We start from the raw sequence: 26113 nt of genomic DNA, 5'->3' as shown, positions 1-26113 counted from the left end.
GGTGGCGTGTTGGGTAAAGCAGCAGGAAATTGGGCATTACGCGTATATTCTGCTCAACACCGCCATCAGACCTTATCAACAAAAGCTCTTGAATCTTATAATTTTTCCAAGTTGACATCATTGTGAAGTTATTCTCACATATTTCAAGAAAAAGTCCAAAACAACTGACCCAGACATTTGCGCTCTCACATGAAGCCGATCCATAAAATGTCATGTCTGAAAGCAGCTATAGAAAACCTGGTGTCTGGGGTTTAAATATTGCAACAAGAGGAACAAAGAATTCTTGCAAAAGCAGACACATTGAATTATGTATGTGCCATTAAATGTATTCCACATGCTACATTTTGGGAAGAAATCCGCTTTTTTCAAGCTGCTTACGAGGAAAATGTAGGAACAGGTCAGCGCTTCAGAGTTTTTCACGACTCCTGGAGACTCCGTGAATAAAAGTCGTATGTGGACACCGTGTTTCCCTCTGAGGACGGAGGGTGTAAAAAGCTAGCATGTAAGTGTGGATGACAGGGAGGAGGATTTCTCAATATGCAACCCTGGTGTGTTCTCGAACACCTGGGGGACACTGTGTACTGCCCAACATCAAAGAGCCACACTCACTCACACACACACACACACACACAGACCCACACACAGCACAGCTTCTCATCCTACTGATGTTGCTGCTGTTTCAGAAGCAGCATCTGGCACAAATCTCACCGCAGCCTGATCCCTCGGTGACAGGGAGTGGCAGCGAAGGGCCCGGGCTTTATTCTTTCACATAGAGAGATAAGGGAGCGCTGCAAATCTCCTCAAAGGCTCCTCTTTGTGCATCAGTGATCTCCCTCCTTTTCATGCAGCGTACAACCGCTCCAGGTCAGGAGCACGCACACAGACCCTCCATGATCAATGCTGAGGTGGACTCACTCAGCTCAAGACTCCTGCTACTGTAAGGAGGTGATATTGACCTTTGGGCAAGAACTTGCATTGTGTAAACTCACTGCAGGACAGTTGTCACGTTCTTGCACCTTTTTTTGTATTTTTCTGGCTGCTAACAATTCCCCATGCACCAAGGCGGCTGGAGAAGTGCAGCTGAAGTTGTGTTTGAGCAGAATAAGCAATATACTGCAAATCAGCTGCTCATTTGGATTGATCCTACTTGAGTTTAAACCTTTTGAAACACTTCTTCCATTGCAAACACTCGTTGGAGGAGGCATAATGTACTATAATCCTGCACTTTAATTAGACATGACCTGTTTTATAATGTGTGCTTTTATAAAGTTTCTATACTAAAGCCAGTGAACAAAGGGAGCTACTAAGCTCAAGCCAAAAAAAATGACCATATAATATTAATTACCTCAGTAAAAGTCTGCTGTATTTACCTGTTGGATTTTGATAGTTTTTGAGCACAGGTTGTTGTTGTGGCTAACACGGGCCACACCAGGGGTACGTAGACAAAACAAAAAACATTGCAACATATTGCACACAGAAAAAGATGATCAAACTTTCAGTGCATTTTGCTTTGCTGTGCTTTTATCATATTTTATGTGCATGGACACTTTTTGAATTCACTGGACTTTGGTATTGGTTATAAATAAACACCAGCAGCAGTTTTCCTTCTATATTTATTTTGCAAGTTGTCTAAAATGAACATATTTGCATTATAGTGTCCACAAGATGGAATCTGAGTTTCTGCTTTCAAGAGATCTGATGAAACTCCCCTGGCGTCTCTCTCAACCTGCATGACTTACAAAAACATGTTGCCGTGTTGGAATGTTTCTCCACTTGTTTTGGGGGGTTTTCTCCCCATCTTTCGCCCTCTAACAGTTTGCCAACGCTGGCTTGTTTAAAGAATTGCTAATCGTTCCCGCTGGTTAGCAACTTCTTCAGCAGCTCCATTAATATTTCATCATCGCACCCGGTGGGTGAGTCTTCATTAAAGGAGCAACATTCATGTTTTATTAATGCTTGTTTCTGATGTTCAGCAGTGAACTGCGGCTTGTTCCTCGGCATCCACTGCTCATCAATAGAACCCCCCCCAGAGCTGCTGGGCTCTGGCATGCAGGTTGCTCCACAGCCACAGGATGGCAAATTAAAGGTCAACAGGCTAAACACTGTATCTACATCAAGGGATCGGTGGTTCCTTTAGGTCACAGCAGAACAAAAACAAATTCGAAGAATAAGCCCACGGAAACAGTTTACTTGAAACTCAACCCCACGGCTAAAAACATGGAAATACATCGGAAACGGATTATCTAGTTATCCCACTTGCCAAAAAACAGACCGGATCCAAGAATTGTGGTCATATATCAGTCTATTACCAGAAGGCTGGAGAGACTTAAGTCCCTGAAAGTGGAACAAGTGCAAATGCAGCTTCATAATCCAGAGGAACCACAACACTGAGGAAACGCTGAGTATAATTCTGTTTCCATTTCAAGCACAAATATCAATTCAAGGATGTTTCGCTTCCTTCCTCTAAATGGATCTGATATCAATGGACTAAACACTAACCACGAGTATGGAACATACATCACACTGATGAACCGAACATGCATCAACATGTCAAGTCATCCAACTTTGCAGAGAGTAAGCAGAAATTTACATTACTTGTCAGACAGCATCAGTGAGTCCTTCTTCGTCTCTTATTAAAAGTGTATGAAAGACGAGGCATTAAGTAAAGAGGGGCCAGGTACGAGGCCTGTTATTCTAGCACTAAAAATAGGAGACCTTTCTCCCAATCAAACCTCTGACGACAGCACACTGACTTTGCCGCTGTACTCCAACAAAGGCCTTCTTATCCCCGTCCCTGTGGTCATCATCAGAGCGCTGAATATCCTTGAACGCTACAAACCGAGAGCCAACTCAATCAGCTTTCCCCTCAGCCATCCAGCAGAAAGGACTGGCCTGAGGTAATCGCTTCCAGTTCCATTCCCAGAAACTCAACTCGGAATTTAAAAAAGTCACTTTTATAAGCACGGCAGGCCTATAGAATATTATTTTAGGCACTTTTTTTAAAGATACACACAGGAAATAGAAGAAAACGTTGTTGGACAAAATCCAACTGGTTATATGACACATCTCTTTATGACCCACAATAAGTACTATTTGTCTTACAACCACCAAAGCACCATGATTGGGTATTTGTCAGACTCTTGATCAGTGCATGTACAGGAGGAACAACAGCGAGATGAATGGTAAAAAAAAACACATTAAACAGAGGACATGTACAGCAAGAGTTTACATTTTGAGTTTAAACAAACTACTATAAGAAACTCCGGGTACTCCCACAGTCCACAGATTTGTACGTTGGGTGAATTGCCAGCTCTAAATTGTCCGCAGCTGTGAGTGTGAATGGTTGTTTGACCCAGTATGTTGGTCCTGCATTAGACTGGTTTCCTGTCCAGGTACCTGTAGCCCAATGTCCACTGGGATTGGCTCCAACCCTACGACCCTCAGTGGATAAGTGGTATAGATAATGGATGGGTCGATGGATGTACATAAAAAGGTTCAGGATTCATGTGCGAGCCGGTGTAAACAGGAAGAACATGGTCTACCATCATGTGCTTTGACCATTATTCCTCTATGGGTGTATTTCTGCTATTTCTTCCACACCAGTTTAATCTTATCTGTCATTTCCACTTCCTGTCACACCTCTAACTGCCCACCCACCATCCTCCCATCACCACCGTCACCTTCCACTCAGGATGCTCCATGACATTTAACACCGAGCTTTACTCACTGTGGGGATCCAGTCCTGTCTCCTGGAGAGGGGGTTGTCCTGTTACGTAAATAGAACAAGCTTTTCAAATGCCTATCTAGCTGAAAAATCACTGATCTTGTGTTTGACCTCAACGTGCAAAAGACAAATGCACGTATTGTTTAATCTTGAGTAACAAAGTCCCTTTGTTTTTGCATTAGTGCAGAGAATGGGAAGCTTGGAGTTAATCTTACATACGAGGTTTGGTTTCTCATGGGAACAGTTAAGGAGTCGAGCTCTAACTGAAGGTCAACAGATTACGCTGTGTGGGTGTTTCTGTGCATTATGTGTACGAAGGCGTGTTGGTAACTCCTCTCCTTTGACAGATATTAAGAACTAGCACCCAACAGTGGTAGAATCCTGAGTTGTGGAGAGGACTTACACATGAATCACACTTCAGTATGTAAGGTCTAATGTGCTGCCTCCCACTCAGACCCAGTTCAGACATGACATCAACATTCACAAGCAGAAAGCTTTCAGCATAGGTGTGAACTAGAGTGTGGATACTGACCCGAGCCTGTGGGGACTCGATGGGTCAGGTCCGATTTTGGGGTTTTGATCGGCTTTCTGATTTATTTACCCTGCACGTGCCTGCAATTTGGAAAAATCAGGCTAGTGTTGAGTTGGGCTCGTTATATCTCAGCTCCGAAATTGCAATCGGCATTAGTTTTCGGGTCAAAACACTCTGCAGTAGACAGGGGCTTTCACAGCTTTTCAGTTTTCTGTGTTCGTGACGTCTAACATAAAAAAAACAAGTGCAAATGAAGTGAATCGCCTTTTTAGTGGCTCTACCTGCACGTAACCACTAACTTTGGTGTCAAAGAGGTTCTATACAGCAGCAGAAAGGAAGCCACGAGTGAGTAATTCCTCTGGTCATCATAATCATTTATGTAAACAGGCTGAATCTATTCATTGGGAATGTTCTCTGATGTGTCGTCTCCCCCCCCCCCTCGCAATGAGTCGGCTGTGTTTTTACATAAAGATCTTACACGATTAGCTTTAATGGTGATTGCGAGACAACGCCTCCATCACACACACCCTCCGAGAAACAACTTCCAAACTACAAACTTCCATCACTCTGAATGTGTGTGCGTCTGTGTGTGTGTGTGTGTTCATACTCGTCTGAAATGTTCTGCATATTTTTGAAGTCTGTGTCTGTTTGTGTCATCAGAGTTTATTAGCATTCAAGCGGCGCCCGTCGTACAACAAAGGCCTATTTGTGCATTCCCTCTCCTTTTATCCCATCTCCCAGACATGAGGCGTGCTGTCGGGCGAGCGTGCCACACCTAATTCACTGGGATCAAAATGGCGAACCCCCGTCACCCCCCCCAAATCCCCCGCTGAGAACCTTAATGCTCTCAAAGAGAATATCAGAGTGATCACAGGTGCACGTCTGCGTTAATGAAGAGAGGCTACTGCCTGTGCCCAGGCCGGTCCGACTAACGACTAACGACACACACACACACGCGCGCGCGACTCATAAGTGTGATAGGCCAGGTGTGCAAATGGGCTCAGTTCCAAATACCTCACAAATTGGGAAGCGGTGTGTTTTCAGAAGAATGTGACAGGAACCTGGATCAGGTACAGATGGATTTTCAGGTGAAAGTGAGAAGAACATACAGTAATTGCAGATACTTCCATGTGAGACAGGAGTACGAAAATAATTCTATGCCTGCCACTGTCTCCAGATACTTGTGACACATTTTTGGTGATTTGTGACCACGTCTACATTGTTGGTTTCAAGAATCCTCATCATCATTAAAGCACAAAATGAGGGAATATGCTTCAAACGAATAGTGTCTCTCAAAATCAATATCCACAGACTTTGGGGAGTCTCACAGAGGTTAGTGTTGCTTCAGATACTAGTGAGATATGAAACACAATCCTGGAAGTCAACGTTAAGAAACAGATGCATTAGTTCGAAGGCTTATCAGCTACTAAAACAGAGTTCATGTTAGTAATCCACTGGGAATGTGAGCATTACAGCGGCCGACCCTGCATCGAGCTGCGGCTCCTGGAGACCTCTGTGAAAGTCCCCCCATTATTCAAACGTTATCATTACAATATTGTAATTATACTATGATGGTTCTGTGTAAAGAATGTGTAAAAATGTGAGTTCCTGAGATAATTTTGATCACTTCTTTAACGAGCAGAGATGACATATGACCACACATGCAAGCAGCTGTTCTGAGGGAGGAGGCAGATGAAAACTGAGGATAAGAGGATCTGTGTATGAACGTGTGGGCTGGTGGTTGTATCCCTGTCCTGGAATCTTATCAGTCAAATCACCCAGCCACTCTGCAGCTCCCAGACCGCAGCCGAAGGAAACACAAAAAAAAGAGGCAGAAGAAAAAGATTTTAGGCCCAGATTAAACCTCTGGATGTCAGTGTTTTGTCTGGTTAATCAGTAAATCATTTGTTTGGTGAGCTGTGAGATGCCGGGTGAAGGACAATTACTCGCAGGTTAAGGAGAGTGCAGCCCAGACAGTGGCAGGCAATGGCGGAGTGGGGGAGGGACGCCAGCGGAGGAGGGCGGGGATGGGAAGCAAACAAAGCACATGTGGGATTTAGCTGCTACTGGATGACTGCAGGCATTCAGAAACACTGCACGGCTGTTTATACGACTGCAGGACTTGACTTTACAACCCTGGAAAGCTATTGTGGCAACAATCATGTTATCATCCGTCTCCATTTCTTTGAATGGCCGGGCTGCCTCCCACTCTGCAGGCACCAATTTACTCAAGGTATTGAAATGAATGAGAACGGTGCATTTCTTTCTTGCTAGAAGTAAAACGGTATTCAGATCAAGATTTTTATTTGGATCTGCACCAAACTGCACACATTCATGTTTTGTCCCCTATACATGCCTGATTCTTTTCCTCAATTAATCTCTAAGAAATCAAGGAAAATGTTGAAAACGCTCTATTTCAAATTGTTAAAACAAGTGAAACTTTACTGGGCTCTTCCCTGACACATATTGCATCCTGCCAGCAAGTTTCATCCCAATTTTTCCACGAGTTTTTGAACAATCTTTCTTGCAAAACAAACCAACAAACAAATAGACAGGGGTGAAAACATAACCTCCTCTGTGGAGGTAATCAGCACGATTTTACTCTCGATAAAATCAATGGCTCACTCCACGTTTAGAGGTGTTGCAGAAAATGGAATTAAATGCCACAGTGACGTCTTTAAATTGCTTGTTTTGTCTGAGCAACCGTCCAAAACCCATTAACGATGGGGTTTTTCCATTACCAGTGATAAAACCGACAAAAATAGCAAGCAGTCAAATCTGAGAAGCTGAAACCAGGTTAACTTTTCTCCCCACTAGATAAACGACTGGTCGGTTATTAAAATGTATTTACTGGTTGTAATCAACGAATGACGTCGGCTGTACTATTTGCCTCACTGTTCCTCCTGATAACCTGAATCGCTGTGTGCATGTAAACACGACGTGTGAGAGTCACAGGTTCAAAACACGTTCACCTTCAGCCTTATTGACACACGTCTCACAGATCTAAAAAAACCTGTATTTTCACAACAAACCTGCCCCTTACTTCATGTCAAAACACGGCCCCTCGCCTCCAGGGAACAACACGACACGTTCTCCACTTTCTCTTAACGCGATCCACATGTGGTCGGTCGGACACAATGTCCAACACAATGATATATCTGTGTTCTCGTGAGCAGCTACATTGTTTGATATGAGAGCAGCGAGCAGCCTCTACGCCTACTTTATCTTGATCTCTAGACTGGGAGACTCCAGTTCCCAGGGCTTAGCAGACAATATCCACTACTTGTTTCAGTCACTCGGCCGCGGCGTGCCAAGACCTTGAGCCGGGGCTGTGGTTATGACTGGATTCCAAGTCGTCCGGTGGCACAGTGTCCTGCTGTGCTGGGGAGGCGAGGGTGGGGGGGACGGAGGAGATGGGCATGTCACATTGACACAAGCAGCTGTGAACAATAGGATTTTCGCCCCCCCCCCACGCTCGTTCCCATGCTGTGGTGGACAGGGGCAGCTGGAGAGGAGAGCGTTCCAAAAACACCTGTGGGCAGCACATCCGTCAAGTGATTTGTGGGAAAAGTGAATGAGCAGTGAGAACAGAGGAAGGAGGGAAAATAAGAGTTAGTGTGTGAGAGGAGAGCTGGGGTGTGGGTGTGTGTGTGTGTGTGTGTGTGGTGGGGGGGTTAACGTTGGAAGAGTGTTATCACGAGACCACACACAATGAAACGCTTGTTGATTCCCCTCTCACACACACCTGTGCACCCATAAAAACATCTTGCACTTCCTCTAACTCTCTCCCAACTCGGGCCACGTTCAAGGTTAAATAATTAATTATACTTCACATTTAAAACTAGTAACTCAGTCAAGTGCAGAACCGCGCCAAGGCCCAACAGTCCCCTTTAATTTTGTCATATTCGTTTGGACAAAGTTCTAAACTATTGAAAGTGTTGATTTCCTTCTGAATCCACATTATCTCAGCAACACATGCAGTTGCAACGAGTATTCAACGTAGTCGACAAAAATCGATGACAAAAATAGTTGCAGACAAATTTAATAGTCGATGATTCGTTGGTTACGTGCCATGCAGCCGAACTAAACGTTGTTTTACAGGAAGTGCTGATGGAAGTAGCTGTGGAGTGAGCCATCTCGCTCCCTTCCTATCTCTGAAAGTCGCGCATGTACAATAGCGACAAAACATAGCACAATGGCAGCGTCCGTTGCAACACCATCGCGTACCAGAAAGTCAAAAGTATGGGAGAACTTCACCCTTCACATAGACCGAAAATCGGTTTGTCCTGCTGACAATCCAACCAATCAATCAACCAACCAACCAACCACCAGCCAGGGGTGAAAACAAAACCTCCCTGTCAGAGGTAACCAACCACCATACAAGGAAACACCCACAGGAAATTAAATAAAATTAAAACTTGAATTAAAATAAAAAAAATTATATTAGCACTTTGCCTGTCCTTGGTTTTAAATGGACAAAAACTTGATTTTTCTTCATTTTTGTATCAATAGTAGCCTAATATGCAGCAAAGTTTATTAAAAGACATTTTTGAATGAAGAATCGATCTTTATTGTCTTTATTGTCAGTCATCACATGCCGCGAACAACTTCAAGCTAAATTTAAAAGCAGATTTTGCATCATCCTGCTGACAATCCAACCAATCACTCAACCAACCAACCATCCACCAGCCAGGGGTGAAAACAAAACCTCCCTGTGAGAGGTAACCAACCAGCATACGAGGAAACTCCCACAGGAAATTAAATCTAATGCAATTAATGCATCCACTGCCCGCTTGGTAAAGATGTCTGTCACAGGTACAGACTACAAACTGCAAACGTAAGAAAACACGGCGACCTCCCTGAAGCTGAGTGTTTTTAATCAGGCACAATATTAGTCAACATCTGTGGCAAAGTCAGCAGCTTGGTATGTGACGAGAATCCAAATGAGACAAAAGTTAGATAACCCACTTTTTTTTACGCTGAAACAAGCATAAATTACGTTCCGCAGACAAGCACACCGGGAAAAATCCTGTGGTGGATACGCTCCTCTTTGATTAGGCGGATAATCTTTTAACAGTGTCCAATATCAGGGCTGAGGGTGTGGGGGAGGATTTGATATTTAAGCATCTCTTTATCCTCTGGCTTTTGAAATGTCAAGTTCAAAGATCCAGACCAGCCGCCTTGATCTTTGGGCTAAGACGACCCTGAGAATTAGCCAACAGCCCCTGACCGTCATCACACAGCAGAGACGAGCAGAGTCGGTACACATGGAGGATTATTAACTCTGATTATATTAGAGTCTGTAAACAGGCGTTTGATGTTTGTTCCTCATGCTCAGGTCAGACCTGCGTAATCCAGTCAAAGCTGTGTTTTCTCTGGAATGAAATGCTCAATGAATGCCTGAGCCTTCCCTAATGGAATTCAACTTATTCAATTAGGACACTTTCCCAAGCAGTGTCTCGGGTGCAGCGCTCACGTCCCACAGTCCTTTCAGTTTGGAGACAAATATGAAAGTGGGTTTAATCTCTATGATAAAACAGAAGTGATGGATGTGCTGCTCCGCGATTATTCCAGTGTAAGCGAATGAAGCACTGCCAGTTCATGATGAACTGGATCCAAGGAAGGCAACGCACCAAAAATAACACCAGCAGGCCAAAGATAGAGCAGAGGAAAAGTGAAGTTCACCTTAGAGCCCATCACAGTGCGAGGAAGTCATAGTAACACTAAACGTTTTAGCCTTTTACAGGCACTTTATTTAGTAGAACACAAATGGTGTATAATACACTTTTATGTGGTTATAAACAGATATAAGTGTTTGTTAATGCATCTCTCAGAGAAAACAATAAAATACAGCTGGACGTTATATTTTTGGAAATCTGCACGACTTTTCACAAAATACGGTCCATCAAATGTTCATTGTAGATTGCGTCCATGGAACAAGTTTTATTTACCAAACTTTAGAAAGTAGTTTAAAGTTATTTCCAGTTCTGAAGTATGAGAGTTTTCTGAGGTGAGGCTGCATCTTTCACTATGAAAAGGTCGGCACAGTGGAAACCTCAACTGAGGCACCACTGATTTTACACATGAGAATCCGTTGACTCACCATGAAGAGTCCATCTCGACCTGTGGAAACAGTCGTATAATGTCCTGTGACTCTGGAGGAGTTAAAAAAAAAACCTGGATAATTCAGTTCAGGCCCGAAGGCGCATTTTATTATAAGAAAGCCTCCAATACAAATCAGGGTTTGAAAGACCAGGCAGAGAGGAAGGCAGGATCCAGAGTTTTACAAGCTTTGTCTCTTGCAATCACTGCAGTAATAATGTAACATTTGAAGAAACATTAAGGGATCCATGTTGATTCTGTTCAAATCCAACATTGAACTGTCTGTGCAGCCAAAGCCTTAAAGAGCCCGTAGCCACATAAATACTTGTTCTTTTCGAGATTGCGTCTCAGCAATTTTCTGTCCAACCTCAGCCGAGCCCAATAGAAATTTAGTCGGACCCAAAACCGACTCAAAGTTTCCCTTGACTCCAGGCACAAGTATAGACCAGCTGATTAGACCAAACCTGACCCAAGTCCGAACCTGGCCCGACTCTTTGGGTCCTGACTGGTCTCGATGGGCTCAGGTCAGTCATCCACACCACTTTCTTTATTAAGATAAACTCTGGTTAATTTTCAGTAAATTCCACAAACACTGTGCTGAAGCCAAAAATAGTCACTACAGCACCAAATGCATATTAAACCACATGTGAAAAAACAGCCATCAGCAAATTCCCCATTCCCTCCGGTTTGAGTAACGTTTGAAAAAATTTCGTTAATTTTCTCACGACTCATTTGTAAGATTGATGAAGGGGGCGCCGTATTGTAATTTGAGCCATCATTTTGTTATTTAGCTGATCTCTTTCTGTAGCTCCGGGTTAGAATTAGCTCTGGAAACACTCGAAATCTGTCAAGATTCGCTTACAACATAAATCAACTGGTCTCCATCTGCAGTGAGGGGGGTGGGGGAGGGGAGGCAGGAGATGTATGTTGCAGTCAAGTAACATCTTTGCCGCTGGGTATCGTGCACTGCATGGTGGTTAGGTTTAGTCATTAAGAATTACTGATCTAAATGACACTCCCAGCGGGTGGTGAGACTCTGTATTAACAACTGACGGTCAGAACTGGCTCAGGAAATTAAGTGTCTGCAGGCGCCCTGCAGGATTAACATCCTGTAGCATTTCTTACTGTACATCTCTGTTAATGGGGACACAACACACGGCCAATAATAAACACCAGTGTGTATTTTCAGGCCTGTCGATATCAGTGTTCCTGGTCTCGCTGGGCAGCAGATGCCAAGCTAGCTGGAGGTGGAGGAAGCCCATGGCGTCACGACTCCTCCAGCCCTGCAGGGGGGTTTGCAGAGTCAGATATTTGTTTGCTGCACGTCAACCTTACGAGGGTATTTTTGGACACGGCTTCCAAAGTAAAACTAGTTGCATTTACTCAGTTTAAATTATAGTATTAATGAAGGAAGCCAGCAGACATACTGTACACGACAAGAAATATTCAGGAGCATGATCAAGCAGCTGATGACTGTGCACCTTTAAGAGCCATCATTTATTAAGAGGGACTCTGGATGGGGTCTGTTATATCAATACCACTGCATATTAACTAAGTGTGACACATGCTACAACTTATACATGCGGCTAATCCCTCCTCCCTAGGAGCAACACAACATACACACAGCAACAAAGCACTGTTGCTTGATAACAGACACATAACTAGGCAGTGACACAAATAGTTAGCTTGCTGTCCATCGATGAATTGATCAACTTGATCATCTAACCAGTTCAGGGTCGATTTCACAACAGGGCGAGAAAAGAAGCCCAGACGTTTGTTTTTCGCTGACGTCATCCAGCTCCTCCAGGCTCCATTGGGGGGGGGGGGGCCAGATGCCCAAACCACCTGCAGGCTGCGGTCTGACAGCACGGTCTGCTTCCGATGTCTGAGGAACTACAGGGAGACTGGCTAAGAGGAGATTCATGTTCTTGTTTTTCACCTCGAGAGAGAAAGACAGGAAGGTTTTAGTCTGCTGTCACAGCTGAGAGGTGCATTTAGGACAAGAACATGTCTTGCTCCAAGGTTTTTCAAGTTGCAAGTTGATGAGTCGGAAGTTAAACAACCTGCAGAGAGGCCTCGTTATCTATTTGTAGTTTAATTCAACGGCACAAACGCCCGATTGCAAGTGCTGCTCTGTGCTTTATGGGATGTCAAATGTGACTATTTGTGAAGACAGTGACACAATGTTCTTTCTCGAGTAGCAACAAACGTTCTTGGAAATCGGGAGATTACTTTTTTCAAAACACCTTGTCATGGACCAAAGTGAGGGGAAGACCTCACATATTCTGAAAAGGGTAAAACTGTCCAATGCACAAACAGACAAGTGAAAAACGTCTGCACTGACCGCAAAAAATAAAACCCACATGTGTTGGAGATTTATTTTGATCCGACTGACACCAATCTTAGTTTGCTTGAAGCATAGTACTGGCTGCCAGAGAGCTGGATAGATTCCCAACTCTGAATTAATGCTTCACAAATCTGCTGTTTGTCCAACTTTATTGTATTTTTTGTTTTCAAATTATAAAAGAACTACAGGTTGATGCTGTATTTTGTGAAACATTTGGGCTGAATTAAATAAGACAAAAACGTCTTTAAATCATAATATTTCTCGTAGAAAATACAGTAACAGTCATTAAATCATCTCCAGCAATGACAGGCTGACTTTTAACCTCAACTCTGCTGCTCACATAAACCTACAAGGTGCTTTCCAACACTGTAACCACAAGCTTTATCTTTATTATCCCGAATCAATCCCAGATGGGGGTTCAGAGAGTCTTCAATCCAGTTTCTACAGTTTTTGGGCGAGTGTTAGTTTTGTTTGGATCCCCGACACTTCTTTATTCTTAAATGGCAGTTGTAGAAAAGGCCCTGCGGGGCAGATTCCAGACCCTAAACTTGAGCTGAAGAGGTAGATCACATTACAGCTTTCACCAGACACGTCTTCAAAAGACACCGGCTGAGTCTGGCAGCCTCTAAATTGCCCCAAAAGTCAACTCTGCACCGAGGCTCCTTAATAAATCCTGTCTGTGACTTGGACATCAGCCTTAAGGGTCTTGATTCTTATCTGTGAACAAAGCCTGTTATCACGTTCCACGTCAGTGCCGCTGACATTTCACAAGGACGTCTGCAAAAGCCTCACCGTGCAAACGTATTCCGTTCCACACGCGTGTTGCCATGATGAGGAGTAAAAGACGAGACTGGAAATATTCCAGCTAAATTCCAATGCCCCATCAACAGTTGCTGCTGGTTTTGCTTCACCAGGCGCATTTTCTGCCTGTCTAAGTTCTCCTGAGGGACGTTTAACAAAGAGATCAGCCCTCGGGGGAATCTGGCATCCAAATGCTCTGGAACCACAAACTGAACAACAGAAAAAGACCAAAATAATTAGGCCTGCACTCTGAATCAGCTGAAGGGCTAGAGTCCCACACAAAGCATGAAATGTGAGCTAAATCTGGCCCTCAACCATCGGACTGATCGTTGAGCCTCCAGCTCTGGGATAAGATTCACAGCCCTGACACAAGACTCTGCAATCCTGCTCTACGCTCATGAAAAGAAAACCCAAAGAAAACCTGAAGTGATATGAAAACCAAACCGATTTCATTTCAGAGCCTATAGCTGGTTGCACAATTCACATTAATACGCAGACTAATCAGAAAAAAAGCAACAACACTGCCAGATGGATGTATGGCATATCCCCGGCATGGCACAGCCCATTAGCTGAGAGAGACAAACACCATGAAAGACGCTCTGGTTGGCCCTGAGGTCTTCATGCATATTCATGTGCACATGCACACACCGAACACAAGACGTGGCTTTTCACCATCAAAGTCGGTCCTGATTTAAACCGACTTCATTTTAATTTCCCAACAGATGCGAACGCAAGTCGATGTGACAGGCAACTGACTGGCACGGTGCCAGACATTTACCATTTCAGCTGAATGGCAGGAAACAATACATGTAGTCTCATAATGTAATGGCAACAACATTCCACAACATATATGACCGAGGAAGGAGGTTGTGTTTTCACCCCTGTCCGTTGGTTTGTTTGTTGCATGGTTGCTTTGTTTGTCAGAAGGATTAGTGAACAGATTTCCATAAAACTTTATAGAGGGCTGGGACATGGGCCAAGAAAGAACCCCATGAAATTTTTAACTTTTTTGACATTTTCACCAATTTCCCAGTGAATAATTCATGGATCTTGATGAAAATAATCAGACATATTTAAGGTCTCAAGTAAAAATTGGTATCCTATAGGCAAAATAGGGTCTTAGGGACCCTCTCAACCACTGGTCGTAGAAGAAGCTGATGTGTGCGGCTCTACAACTAAAAATTTGGGGGAGCTTCGTGCAGAACCTGGAAACAAAGTTGTGCTTCAGAGAGAGAAAGGCTTGTTATCAGAGCCCAATCAATAAAAAACTCAGGAATCATTACAAACAACAAAAAATACACACATCAGGAAATATATCGGTATTGGAAATGTTGAAAATCAATACTATTGTATTCAAAATTTAAAACAAGTAGAAACCTGAATAAGTCCAGAAATAAAAGAAAGTCCTGAACATAAAATCCTTTGGCCCCAAACTAAAAAGCTGGAGTACAGCCTCAAGCATCTTTGGTTGAAAACATGAACTCTGGAACATAAATGAGTTATTTCTGGTCGCTGTCATAATAATTCACTCTCCCCATCAGGTGTAAACTCAGCCTCGGTGCTCTTTGCCCCACGAATGTCAAGAGAAACACAAATATTACCTGTGATATTTACGATTTAGTTACATTCGTCACCCCCTCATTATCTCACTCTGCAACCTGATCCCGGCGATGAGCTGAATATTACACTTAATGATGTTCGCAGCCTCTTCGGGCCCAGGTGACACTTACACACTGGCTGGCTCGTCAGTCTGACACAACGCCAGGGAACAAAAGACATCAGAGGAGTTAACATTCCTCAGCACAATGACGTGGTGCGAGGGGAAGCCTCCAGCAAATACTGGAGACAAGTCAGTGGCATCTGCTTTGTTTCACCAAGAAACCCACCTCGTATCCATTACCACGGAGCAGCCTTCCAGATACAAGTGAACCCTCCAACCAGTGACATAGGGCTGTGGTCACATTTCACACACACACACACACACACACCTCAACGCCTCAGGATTTAAAGGGGGTATCTGTGCTTTTTCACCTTCCAGGAGTTAGTTCCTCAAGGAAAGTTAGAACTCAACAGCTTCTCTAATTAATGGGTAACTGTGCTCCGAGTGTGCGGGACTACATGCTGGGTTACTCTGCCTCTGGGTCAGGGGACTGCACGGAGGTGCAAGATGTTACAACAAGATTACAACTAACTTCTAGACTCAAATTTGATGTTTGGTTCACACACTTTCAATATAAATACAGTTGCAAACAATCTCCAGTTGGATCTATCATTATACTTGTCAAAATCAGTGTCTGTAGGGGAAATATAAAGGTTCAGCTCGAGTATAAATTTAAATATATCATGTACCATGCTAATGGTAAGATTTTTATACAAAGTAACGGGATGTTTTATTACGTTGTTTCCACTTCACTCACAACTCCCATGATCCTTCACCACATCATCGAACTAGGTCTTTTATTATTGTTTTGATTAACGACCAAAGTCACATATTGTACGTTTGAGGGTTTCCTCATCAACAGTATTAAGGCAGAACTACAACTAAAATACTTTCTCTTACTATTTATCATCACTTTAATATTGATTTTCTCTAAGTTTCCAGTGTTTCAACATTAGATTACATAAGTTTTGGATATAACCAAACTGAACTGGTCTGAATGAACTGTTTTATTAATTTTTTTGGCATCATAATCTCATGTCGCTGCCGATTTGGACCCATTTGGAAGTACAGTCATCCAGCCTCTAATGAACTGCTCTAGAAAAAAAAATAGTCTTTCCATGTGGGTGGCATGTTGTGCGCTGCCAGGTTTTATGAGCCAAAGCTCCATCAACTGAAATAAGATTACCGAGCATCGACTCAGACTTTACACAAAGATTATTATTAACACTGGAAAAGATCAGAGTTCAGTGAATTTTAAACAAATGTACGGAGTTAATCTCTCTCGCTCAGTTAATCTGCATACAACCCTTTCCTGTGTACTCCTGCTGCTGCAGTCATCAGAACAACAACACCAGCAAAGTAAATATTCCCAGGCTCCGTCCACTGCGCTCGACAAGAAGAAAGGCGGGGGGCATGAGAGAGGTGTGCGAAGAGACAAGCGATGGGGGGGGGACAAGGCCTCAGAAAAGGCGGGAAGGAAGCAAACACCATTGTGGTGTTCGATTTCTGTGTAACGTGAGCCGCTGCTTGTTGCCCCCCACCCCACCCCAGAATGTGCCTTGTCCGCCGGATCGGGGCATCAGGTGTGTGCAGCTGCTGGTTAAGCTCTGTTTGCCGAACCAGAGAGGGAGAGAAGTGGGGAAAAGAGGAAGGAAAAGCTTCTGAATGAAGGCGATACTCAAGGGTTGTTGTTTTTTTTTGTCTCTCCCTCTGGCACTCATGGGACTCCTGCCAAGACTTGGATCGTGGCCCGAGAGAGCGCCATGTGCCCCACAGATGGGCCCTCCAAATATGAAGGGACGTCACGTACAGATGGCCAATTTTTTGCCCGAGCACTGTTTTGGGACAAATCTGCTCAAGACTGAAATACGACTAATGAATATCTTATTTTTAAAAACAAAGAAAACAGCACTGTCTTATTCCGTAGAGATGTACACACCCCGAAGTATATATATCGCATAACTGTAGTATATTTAAGTGGCACTACAGAACGCATGACGACATAGTTATTTTAGTTGTTCTCTTGCCAGAGAAAGTAAAATCAATATAAAAGAGAGAGAATATGAAGGAAAACGCTGATATCAGATTGTTGCTTTGTCTTTTTCACATTCTTGCTCCATCCTGTTGTGATTTAACCTTCTGAACTCTGCAGGACAAATGGTCCTCCAGTGACTACATTGGTATTTCTGCTGTCATGTCATGTCATTTCTTGATGTATTTTATCTCTGAACTCTGTACAACCTAAGAAAAGGGTTGTTTAAGACGATAAAGCATAATAAATGATTAGAGTACTGATATTGTGTGATAAATTAAAAAAAATGTACAAGTTTTTTCATCACATTTTGCAGAATAAAAACCAAAAACATGTCAAAGCAAAAGATTTCTTAATATAGATATTTAAAAAATATTTCCGAATGTACGTTTTTCAGTTTTAAAGATATGCCCATTGTTCTCTGCTCCGCTCTGGCGCCATCGTGCATCAGTGATACACTTAGCATTTCACGTGATGAAACATAATGACGTCATTCCAAGTATAAACTGTGATAAGGCAGAGGACAGAGATCGAGGCTTTCTGATACAAAGAGAAGGAATGCTCTCACTGTTATGGTTTTTATTTTAGATTAATTTAAACCGGATCATGCAAAAAAGACAATCTGTTCTTGGAGGTTTAATCTTCTCCAACAAAAACAAGGACAGCACTGCTCACGAATGAGCCGGATCATATTGCTCAAGATATTATCTAATCTAATTCCTAATGTGATAACAAGAAAATTATCATATCGTGACATTGACAATATTGCGAGGTGGTGACATATTGACATCGGGACTGAAATACAGCAGCAGTCGAGGTTTGAAAACATTAACACCCAGAGAAACTAGAACCCACGTCATAGGACCAATGATCTCATTACCAAATTGCTCAGAGGACGATTCAGCTGAGGTGGCGATGACGGATTGATCACATCGTCCTTGTGGTAATTAATCAGCGACATGCTTTTAGTCAGGAGGGTGTTATTGATTCAAACGGACTTTATGTACTTCTGCTCACGAGGTACAGCAGGTGTGAGGCTCAACGTTGTACTTGTACTTTACTTGTGGTATTGAATTTACTGCTATTTAAAAGTTTTACTCCACAACCGTGTATAAAGTTTCTAGATTCTTCAGGAGGCAGTTCATTGGTTACAACTCGCTGTAACTATATGTCTAACACCAAGCTCTTTAAAAGTGAAGCCTAACCGTCTTAATCGCCCCCTGGTGGCTGGCTGCAGCATTGGTTATAAACCCCTCCTCGTCCATGTTAGTGGATGGGACATGGATGGTTTCTGTCATTTTAGATAGTTCTCATCACACTGCTATTTGATGAGGGAAATGTCATGATTGACAGCTGAGACTGCCTCGTGATTGGGCAAGAGCGTGCATCAGCAGGACCTTGTTACCGTGGCTCCATCCCTGAATTGCTACAGCCCAGACTCCGGGGTTTGAACAGTTTTAGAGATAAACACTGATTTCTCAATTAAATTTACCCTCTGGAGTTGACAATCCCTCCAGTGTGATCAAATCAGGTTTGTTTTTGGGTGCAATATACGTCAAAGGGAAAAACGGCTGAAACTAAAGATCCCAAACATCGGCACGGTAAAAAAAATGTCACCTGTTGTATGAAGGCAAAATTAAAAGCATTCAAAAACTGCCAAAATAGCCCAGGACTCCTCGGGGTTGGACACAATCTGAACCACCAGGACAGATGTTACAAGCTGCAAAAAAGTTCACGTCTGTGGAGCAAAACTTGGGACTACTTCAACACACACCTCTCCATTCATCACGCTGCACTCACAACAATGTACAGAAATAATCAATCCAGTGCAAGCGGTGCAGCCAAATCCAATATTTGGGACTGAAAGAGGCTTTTAAGAAGTGAAGCTCTCAGCACTCTCCCTCTGCAGTGGAGCCCCGCAGCACTTCTGGTACCTCTTTTTAAAGAAATAAATACAGAATAAATAAATAAATAAAAAAGTAGCGCAGTGTTGCAGGAGACATTGTTCACGTTCCTGACACAGTGTGATAAGTGTTAAGTGCTCTGGTCCCTCATGGGCTCCTCACACCCTCAATGCACATGTTCCACCATCTTTTCCTGCATCTCCTCTCCTTAAATTTACTCTATCAGCAATCTCTAGAAACAGGTCCAATCTTCTCCAGGGTGGATTGTTCACTGTATGGATTTCTTTTTATTTGAGCTGTGGTGAATGATGTGCTTTGAATAACACACCAGTCAGAGATGTTTTGGGCAGTTCTTCAGCACCAGAGAGGTAAAGTCGATACTGAAGAAATTCCCTCCCTGAAGGCCGGGGCTCAAACTACAGAGGCAGCTGTTGGATATAAAATCCCACTCACACATCAACCATTCCACCGGCTGCAAATACACTACACATGCTAAGACAAGGCCCTTGAAAACCCTTCAGTCGAGGCTTAGGGGTGGATGTCAGCTCTGCTCCTGCCAGCTAAACAGCTTTGATTTTCCAAAACATGTCTTGGATCCTCAGAGCAAATACAAGCTTTAAACCATAGACTCAAACTACAAACACACAAAAAAACTCAGCTTCTAGAACAAGGCAAATGCAAACAAAATTATTTTTTGGACAGTTTCAGTCAACAAAGCCTGTTTATACCAAGAATATTATGCTTCATTTGGTTTTATCTACAATAACCACTCATGGCAACTGAAGCTTGATGGGTGATTGTACTTTGTTTAGATAAATCAGCACTTGGTGAAGATTAGGAAAAGATGTTGGTCTTGGTTAAATACCAAACTAATCAAAACTCACTTAAAGAACAAGACTTGAAGTATTGACATAATAATATTTCCCTTAACTGTGTTGTAACAAATGTAACCGGGGGCCAACAACAATACCGATGTTAGGGAATAGAAAAAGCCAGATACCAATATATCAGTCTATATATTTCTGGAAAAATTGCTGATAATTCTTACAATTTCTATAATAACCCCTAATGACAAAGAAATGTAACTGAGTCTTGATATTTTACAGTTTAACCATGAACTTCATTGTAAATAACTATAATAAAAAAGTTGAATTAAGAAAATTCTGCATTGTAGCTATCTTGTAATTATCTAATGATAAAAAACGACTATGTAATAACCACTTATCTAACAGACAAAGCATTTAATTCCGTAAAAAATATAGTTTTAATATCAGCACATATCAGAATAAACGCAGATACCAATATGTTTGGGAAAGGCTCATATCAGCCAATCGATTATCAATCTCTAATGTGAAGTGACGCAGGATGTGAACCCTTGTCTCCACTGTCTTGTTCACGTCCAGTCGACTCATCACTGTTAGCTGCGGTATCATAAATGTGAAAGGCAGTAGAATATTGAGAGAATATATTAAAAAGAGTCAATTCAATACTGTTTGATTGCTCACTGCTGACATACATGTTGGTTGAATTACTTTACATATGCTTAAAGTTCCAACGAGGAAACATTTAAAAAATACCACAGGGATCTAACAGCGCACTCTCTTTAATGAAAACAATGAGCCAATACATTAGATTACATGGCTGTCATGCCCAGCTATCACTCAGGCAAAGTCCCTAATCCCACACGAACAACTGCAGCCAGCAGCTGCACACTTCCTGCCCCATCCAGACACACCCAGCGGCAGAGGAGCACAGGCATTCAGCCACAGAGACAGATGAAGGAGAGGTCAGGGACCACCACCATTATTTACATTCAGGACATTCCCTCGCTGGGATACCTTTCAACTCAGTTTTGGACACTTAACTACTTCAGTACTACTTTATAATCGTATAATAAGATCTAGAAAAGTTTTGTGGCATGAAGGTTCTGGATTCTCTACTCATACCCAGAATTATGGCTTCTACAAATCCATTTTCATACTGAAATAAAAATTGTTTTCCCTTTATGCAGTCTGACCTTGTGGTCAAAACAATATGAATATCTCAATTATATGATTGGTAGTTTGAGTTATAATTTAATGGTTTTAATTTAATTTCAGAATATCAATAAATCTATTTAAATCATAATGAATAATACAATGAACTGGTTCTCCAAAGCCTTTAAGAACACTACACATTCATAGTGAGTAGTGTAAACCAAACCTACGACATATAATGTTTATTTTTCATATTTGAATGTACAATATGTAACTTCGGCTAGATATTTTAATGAAGAAATGTTATATGTTTTATCTTTAGTTAAATATGTGAATAGGTTGTATTTTCAAACACCCGAGCCTGAGCTCACATCTTCAAAGATTTTGTTTTATTTCACCCACTGTGCAGATATTCAGCTGATGATGATAAATTATGAAATAAAACAGAAAAGCATCTCAGAGACTGAACAGTCAACCCAAAGCAAGTTACCACAGTATAGTCTGGTAGCCAGATCCTTTGTAAATCTGGTTTCAAGTTGGTAAAATAACCAGATTCTTTAAGATCCACATTACAGCTAAATGCACTTAAGGGTAAAAGTATTTCACTATGGCCTGAACTACGTGACCCGTCCTTCGTGTCTACTTTCTGTTCTGTAAATGTCGTCATAAAAGCTTTGCCGCTGCGCTGATTTACTGCCCGGACCACTTGCCCATTCCTGTCACACAACATGGCCATCATACTGATGAACACAGGTCTGTGGGATCAATAGAGTTCGGAGTACAATGCATCAACCGAGCTACATGTTTGGGTTTCTTCTCATGCTCAGGATGGCTTTATTTCCATACGGCATAAATGCTCTCAGCCACAAATTGTATTGGAGTAAGTGCCCTTCATGGACCATTAGGGAGGAGGTCCGTTTTGATGGAGACGGACTAGGAGGATCTTTAAAAGACCGGGGGTCTCTATCGGAGGCCAACGATCTAATCCAAAAACAGACAGCTTTACTCCGTCTCCGAAGGAGGTAGAGGGGAGATGAGGATTAAATAGCGGTAACCCAATTAAGACTAGGCTGATGGAGTAAAAAACAGGGATTTAGGAGAAAAAGAGGGATAAGGCCAGGACAGAGTGAGTGTTGTCCTGTTGTGAGAGACGCTGTAGGAAGGTTTCCGTCTAATTATGTAGAGTAAAGCTTGCTCGAATTAAGTAATCCATCAGTGAACACAGTGTTGGATTCTATTTATGGTGGTCGCTGACGGGACACGGCTCCATGTCTGTGCTTACTGTCAATCTCACCTGTTGCCTGTCGCCGGCTGTGCTGCAGCAGCACATTGGCCGCTGTCCTTCCCTTCCTCTCCTGAATCTCTCTCTTCATTAACAACATCCATCCTTTCCTGACCCCCATTCTTGCTGCCTCAGCTGCCACTGCAGCACTAAGGCCTGGAAATATTCGGAGCAAATTAATGGGATGGCTGATCACACTGGTCGGACTGTACGGCTTTGCCACTTGTGTTTTCTTAGATTTCTAGGGACTCTTTATCTAATACATCTGATCCAGGCTGTCTTTGCACCTCCGTGGACGAACCCATTTGAGATATTCCTCCAATAAGCACATGGATCAAGGAGGCTAAAATTCAGCGTACGAGTGCTACGTCAGCCGTCTTCTCTGTGGGGAAAAGCCAACAACAACAAACCTTCCTCCTGTGCATGATCGTGTTTTGATTCGGAGTGTGCATGAAGAGGAGGGGGGCTGTACACAGATGGGTCCATTGTCAATGTCAATGTTTTCGTGGGGAGGGGGTGCAGGGGGGAGTTTAAGAAAATCAATGCAGCACACAGCTCTACAACCAAATAAGATTTTACCTGTTTGAAATGGTGAAAAGTGATAGAATTGTGTGGAGATTTGTGGCCTCCACGAGCAGAACAGTAACAATGGTGAACATGATGCTTTTGTTGGTGTAAGGGAAAAAAGAAATCCTCTCACATGAGTTTAATTCTTCCTATAATCTACTATCCTGAATTGGTTTAGTCAATAATCATCCCAATTACCTCAGGCTGAGTCTGGTTCTGCTGGTTTTCTCTCCACTGTCACTGATGTTTGCTCATGTGGGAACAGTTGGGTTTCTCTATAGTTTTGTAACGTCTTGACCTTACAATGTGCTTTGAGATCATTTAAGTGGGGATTTTGGGCTATAAAGACAACATAAAACTGAATTACTTGGGACACAAGGCCAGGGTGCAGCTTACAGAGGGTAAACGGCTGCCATGTCGTTCTCCATCAAAGAAAAACAAGCATGTAGGCATAATTCTGTGACTTAATCATGAGCCTTGCAACACAAAGGTAAAAGTAATTTGTGATGCTTCATGCTGCATCAACCAGACAGCTTTGATACCCAGGAGCCTACCAACAAACGAGATGGCTGACCAACACATGGAGCACCAGTATATAACCAGTTGATAATGGGAATCTGAGGAAAACTGCACAAAAAAAACTATATGAAAATAAATGTGAAAATGGCTGAACATTTCTGTCTGTGATTGACAAGCATCAATGTTCATCTTACGTTTCCTTAACGTTATGTTACCACTTCACTTACTAGATTAGCATTGAAAATAGTAGTCGTTTAATCAATAAGTCGATTGGCACAAAATCAATAAGCTGCTATTTAGGTCCTCAATTAATTGGTTCTTTGTTTTTCAAGCAAAAATGTCAATACATTATCTGGTTGCAGGTGCTCAGTTGTGACTCTTTATTGTATTTCTGTGTTTTAAAGCATTATTACCCATCCGGTCATCAAGTTTAAAAATGGATGCCACACCCATACTGTGTATTTACACCAACAGGCTGACAGGTTGTGTGGTGACAGGTGTGGTTAACGGCCCAACCCTCCTGGAGTGATGAACACCTCAAAGCAATTAACCAGAAGGGTCAGAAGAAAGAAGGTGCATCCCAAAGGAAATACATCGGAATATCCACAAGACATTTTGGAAAAAAATAAATACCTTAAAACAAAACAAGACATTGGAAGATGTGACCTTGGACTTGAATTACAACTGATTTTTTTTCCCCTACTGGAGGATTAATAGAGATGATAATCTGCAGATGAATGAAGAATAAATCACTTCAGAGGACATTACATAGACATTCATTATAACCTAAGTTATTACAATGGCAACCTTAACCTTAAAACACGAAAAAAGATGATTTACATAATGCAGACTTTATGGGTCTTGTTGTCCCCATAATGTAAAACATTCACTTTTAAGGTGAAGACCTGTTTAGAGTTAGGTTTCAGCAGGTACTAGTTATACTTAAGGTTATAATGAATGTATATAACCACTACTTGCTGAAACCTAACACCTTCTATAACTTTAAAACATGTCTTCACCTTATAATTGAATGATTTACCTTATTAGGGTTTTTTCCGGAACTTCTTCTCCCCATAGGGCTGACACAGGTACCAAAAACATGAATGCACACACCCACCCACACCCACACACAGACACACTGGCCATGCACTGTTCTGTCCTGTGCATAAAACCCAGCCTCTTCCATCCACAGAGCTGGTTTCACTGATGCTGAGTTGGCTCCTGCGGTTTTATATTAAACTGCTGCGGTGTTTCAGATGTTTGCAGCACGATCGTATGAAAAACCATTTCTTTAATAACTTGTGCAGACTCTGTCACGCAAGTCTTTAAACAAGAGAAACACGCATCACACGCACCGAACGCGTGCTCTCTGCATGCCGCCTGATAGGCTGCGGTATAATTGATGTCTTAACCGCCTCAATTGCGCAGTAACGAATTACACCTATTAAATAAACTGCGACAGTTTCAGGTGAAAACAAACAAATGTTGCAGATAAAGTCCTGCAAAGAAAAAAGCTGCGGACGCAAATTCGTCCATGTGCTTATTTCAATGCACGTAAATGACGCACTTTTTTAATGGAGAAACGAAACTTTGCTAACGTCAAAAAAAGCCACGCGTGGGTACATCTCATTCAAACTCGTAGAAACAGGACCCCCCCCCTTTACTTTAAAACTTTTCTGCACGAGAGAAATAAAACTGACACGTGTTTAGTTTCGTGTTTTTTTTTAAAAACTCACCGCTCGAGCTGAGGAGGCAGAGATGAAGAAGAAAGAGAAACGGTCCGTGCGCCATGACTGCGCGTCCGTCGTATCCAGTCCGGAGTCAAACTGAGCCGAGGTACTGAAGACGAGAAGTTAGAGAGAAGAAGGAGGAGGAGGAGGAGGAGGCGGACGACGTGCTGGATGAGGAGGTCTGGAAGAGACGCGGAGGAGGAGGTGGATGAGGAGGAGGAGGAGGAGGGAGCTCAATTAAAGTCTCAGTCTGGCGGGCTCCTCCTATTGTTGCCCTGTGTTCGTGTGTGTGTGTGTGTTGGAGCAGCAGCTTATCAGTGTGTTAACCTCCCCTAACTCACTCACTCACTCACACACACACACACACACACACACACATTCACTCACTCACTCACACACTCACACACACTCACACACTCACACACTCACTCACACTCACTCACTCACACACACACACTCACTCACACTCACACACTGGTACACTTCTTGCCTGCAGAAAGTCCTTAAGGTCGTGACTAAATAAGCACCTTATCGTGCCTCCACACATTTTACCTCCTGAAATCACATGGATCCACCTCCCACTTTGATTTGCATTTCCATAGTGGTTGAAGGTAATGAGCACATTTAGATGTTGGAGTCTGAAATTAGATTTTTGATGGGTTGTAAGGTGGTGGAGAAGTGAGGGAGGGAGGGAGGACACTGCAACGTGGGATAGAGGCTGGACCCAAAACCTGCTTCATGTTTCATCTGAACCTGTTATTAATCATCAGGATTATAAAGTATTGAATATATTGAATAATAATGAATGTTCACTTGGTTTCTATTGTGTTGGCAGAAGTAACGACAGCCTGTTTCACAGACCAGTCAGTGAATTTGAGAGGGTTTTTTGTTTGAACTCCGGGTGTTTTCACACCTGAAAGTTAAGCTTCATGTCTTT

At 42.6% G+C, this 26113-nt stretch overlaps 1 protein-coding gene across 2 annotated transcripts in view; it reads right to left on the bottom strand.

Moving 5' to 3' along the window:
- The window catches only part of mcama (melanoma cell adhesion molecule a), a 42176-nt gene extending 16627 nt beyond the window's left edge, over window positions 1-25549 (bottom strand). For both annotated transcript variants that reach the window (XM_035178554.2, XM_035178556.2), the window contains exon 1: window positions 25183-25549. In XM_035178554.2, coding sequence (XP_035034445.1) covers window positions 25183-25237 — 55 coding nt within the window. In that variant the 5' untranslated portion in view covers window positions 25238-25549. The remainder of the gene's footprint in view (window positions 1-25182) is intronic.
- Window positions 25550-26113: the final 564 nt, after the last annotated feature.

Source organism: Hippoglossus stenolepis, chromosome 15 (genome assembly GCF_022539355.2).
Source record: "Hippoglossus stenolepis isolate QCI-W04-F060 chromosome 15, HSTE1.2, whole genome shotgun sequence".
In the NCBI taxonomy this organism is placed as follows: domain Eukaryota; kingdom Metazoa; phylum Chordata; class Actinopteri; order Pleuronectiformes; family Pleuronectidae; genus Hippoglossus; species Hippoglossus stenolepis.
This window is presented reverse-complemented; position numbering and strand designations above follow the sequence as displayed.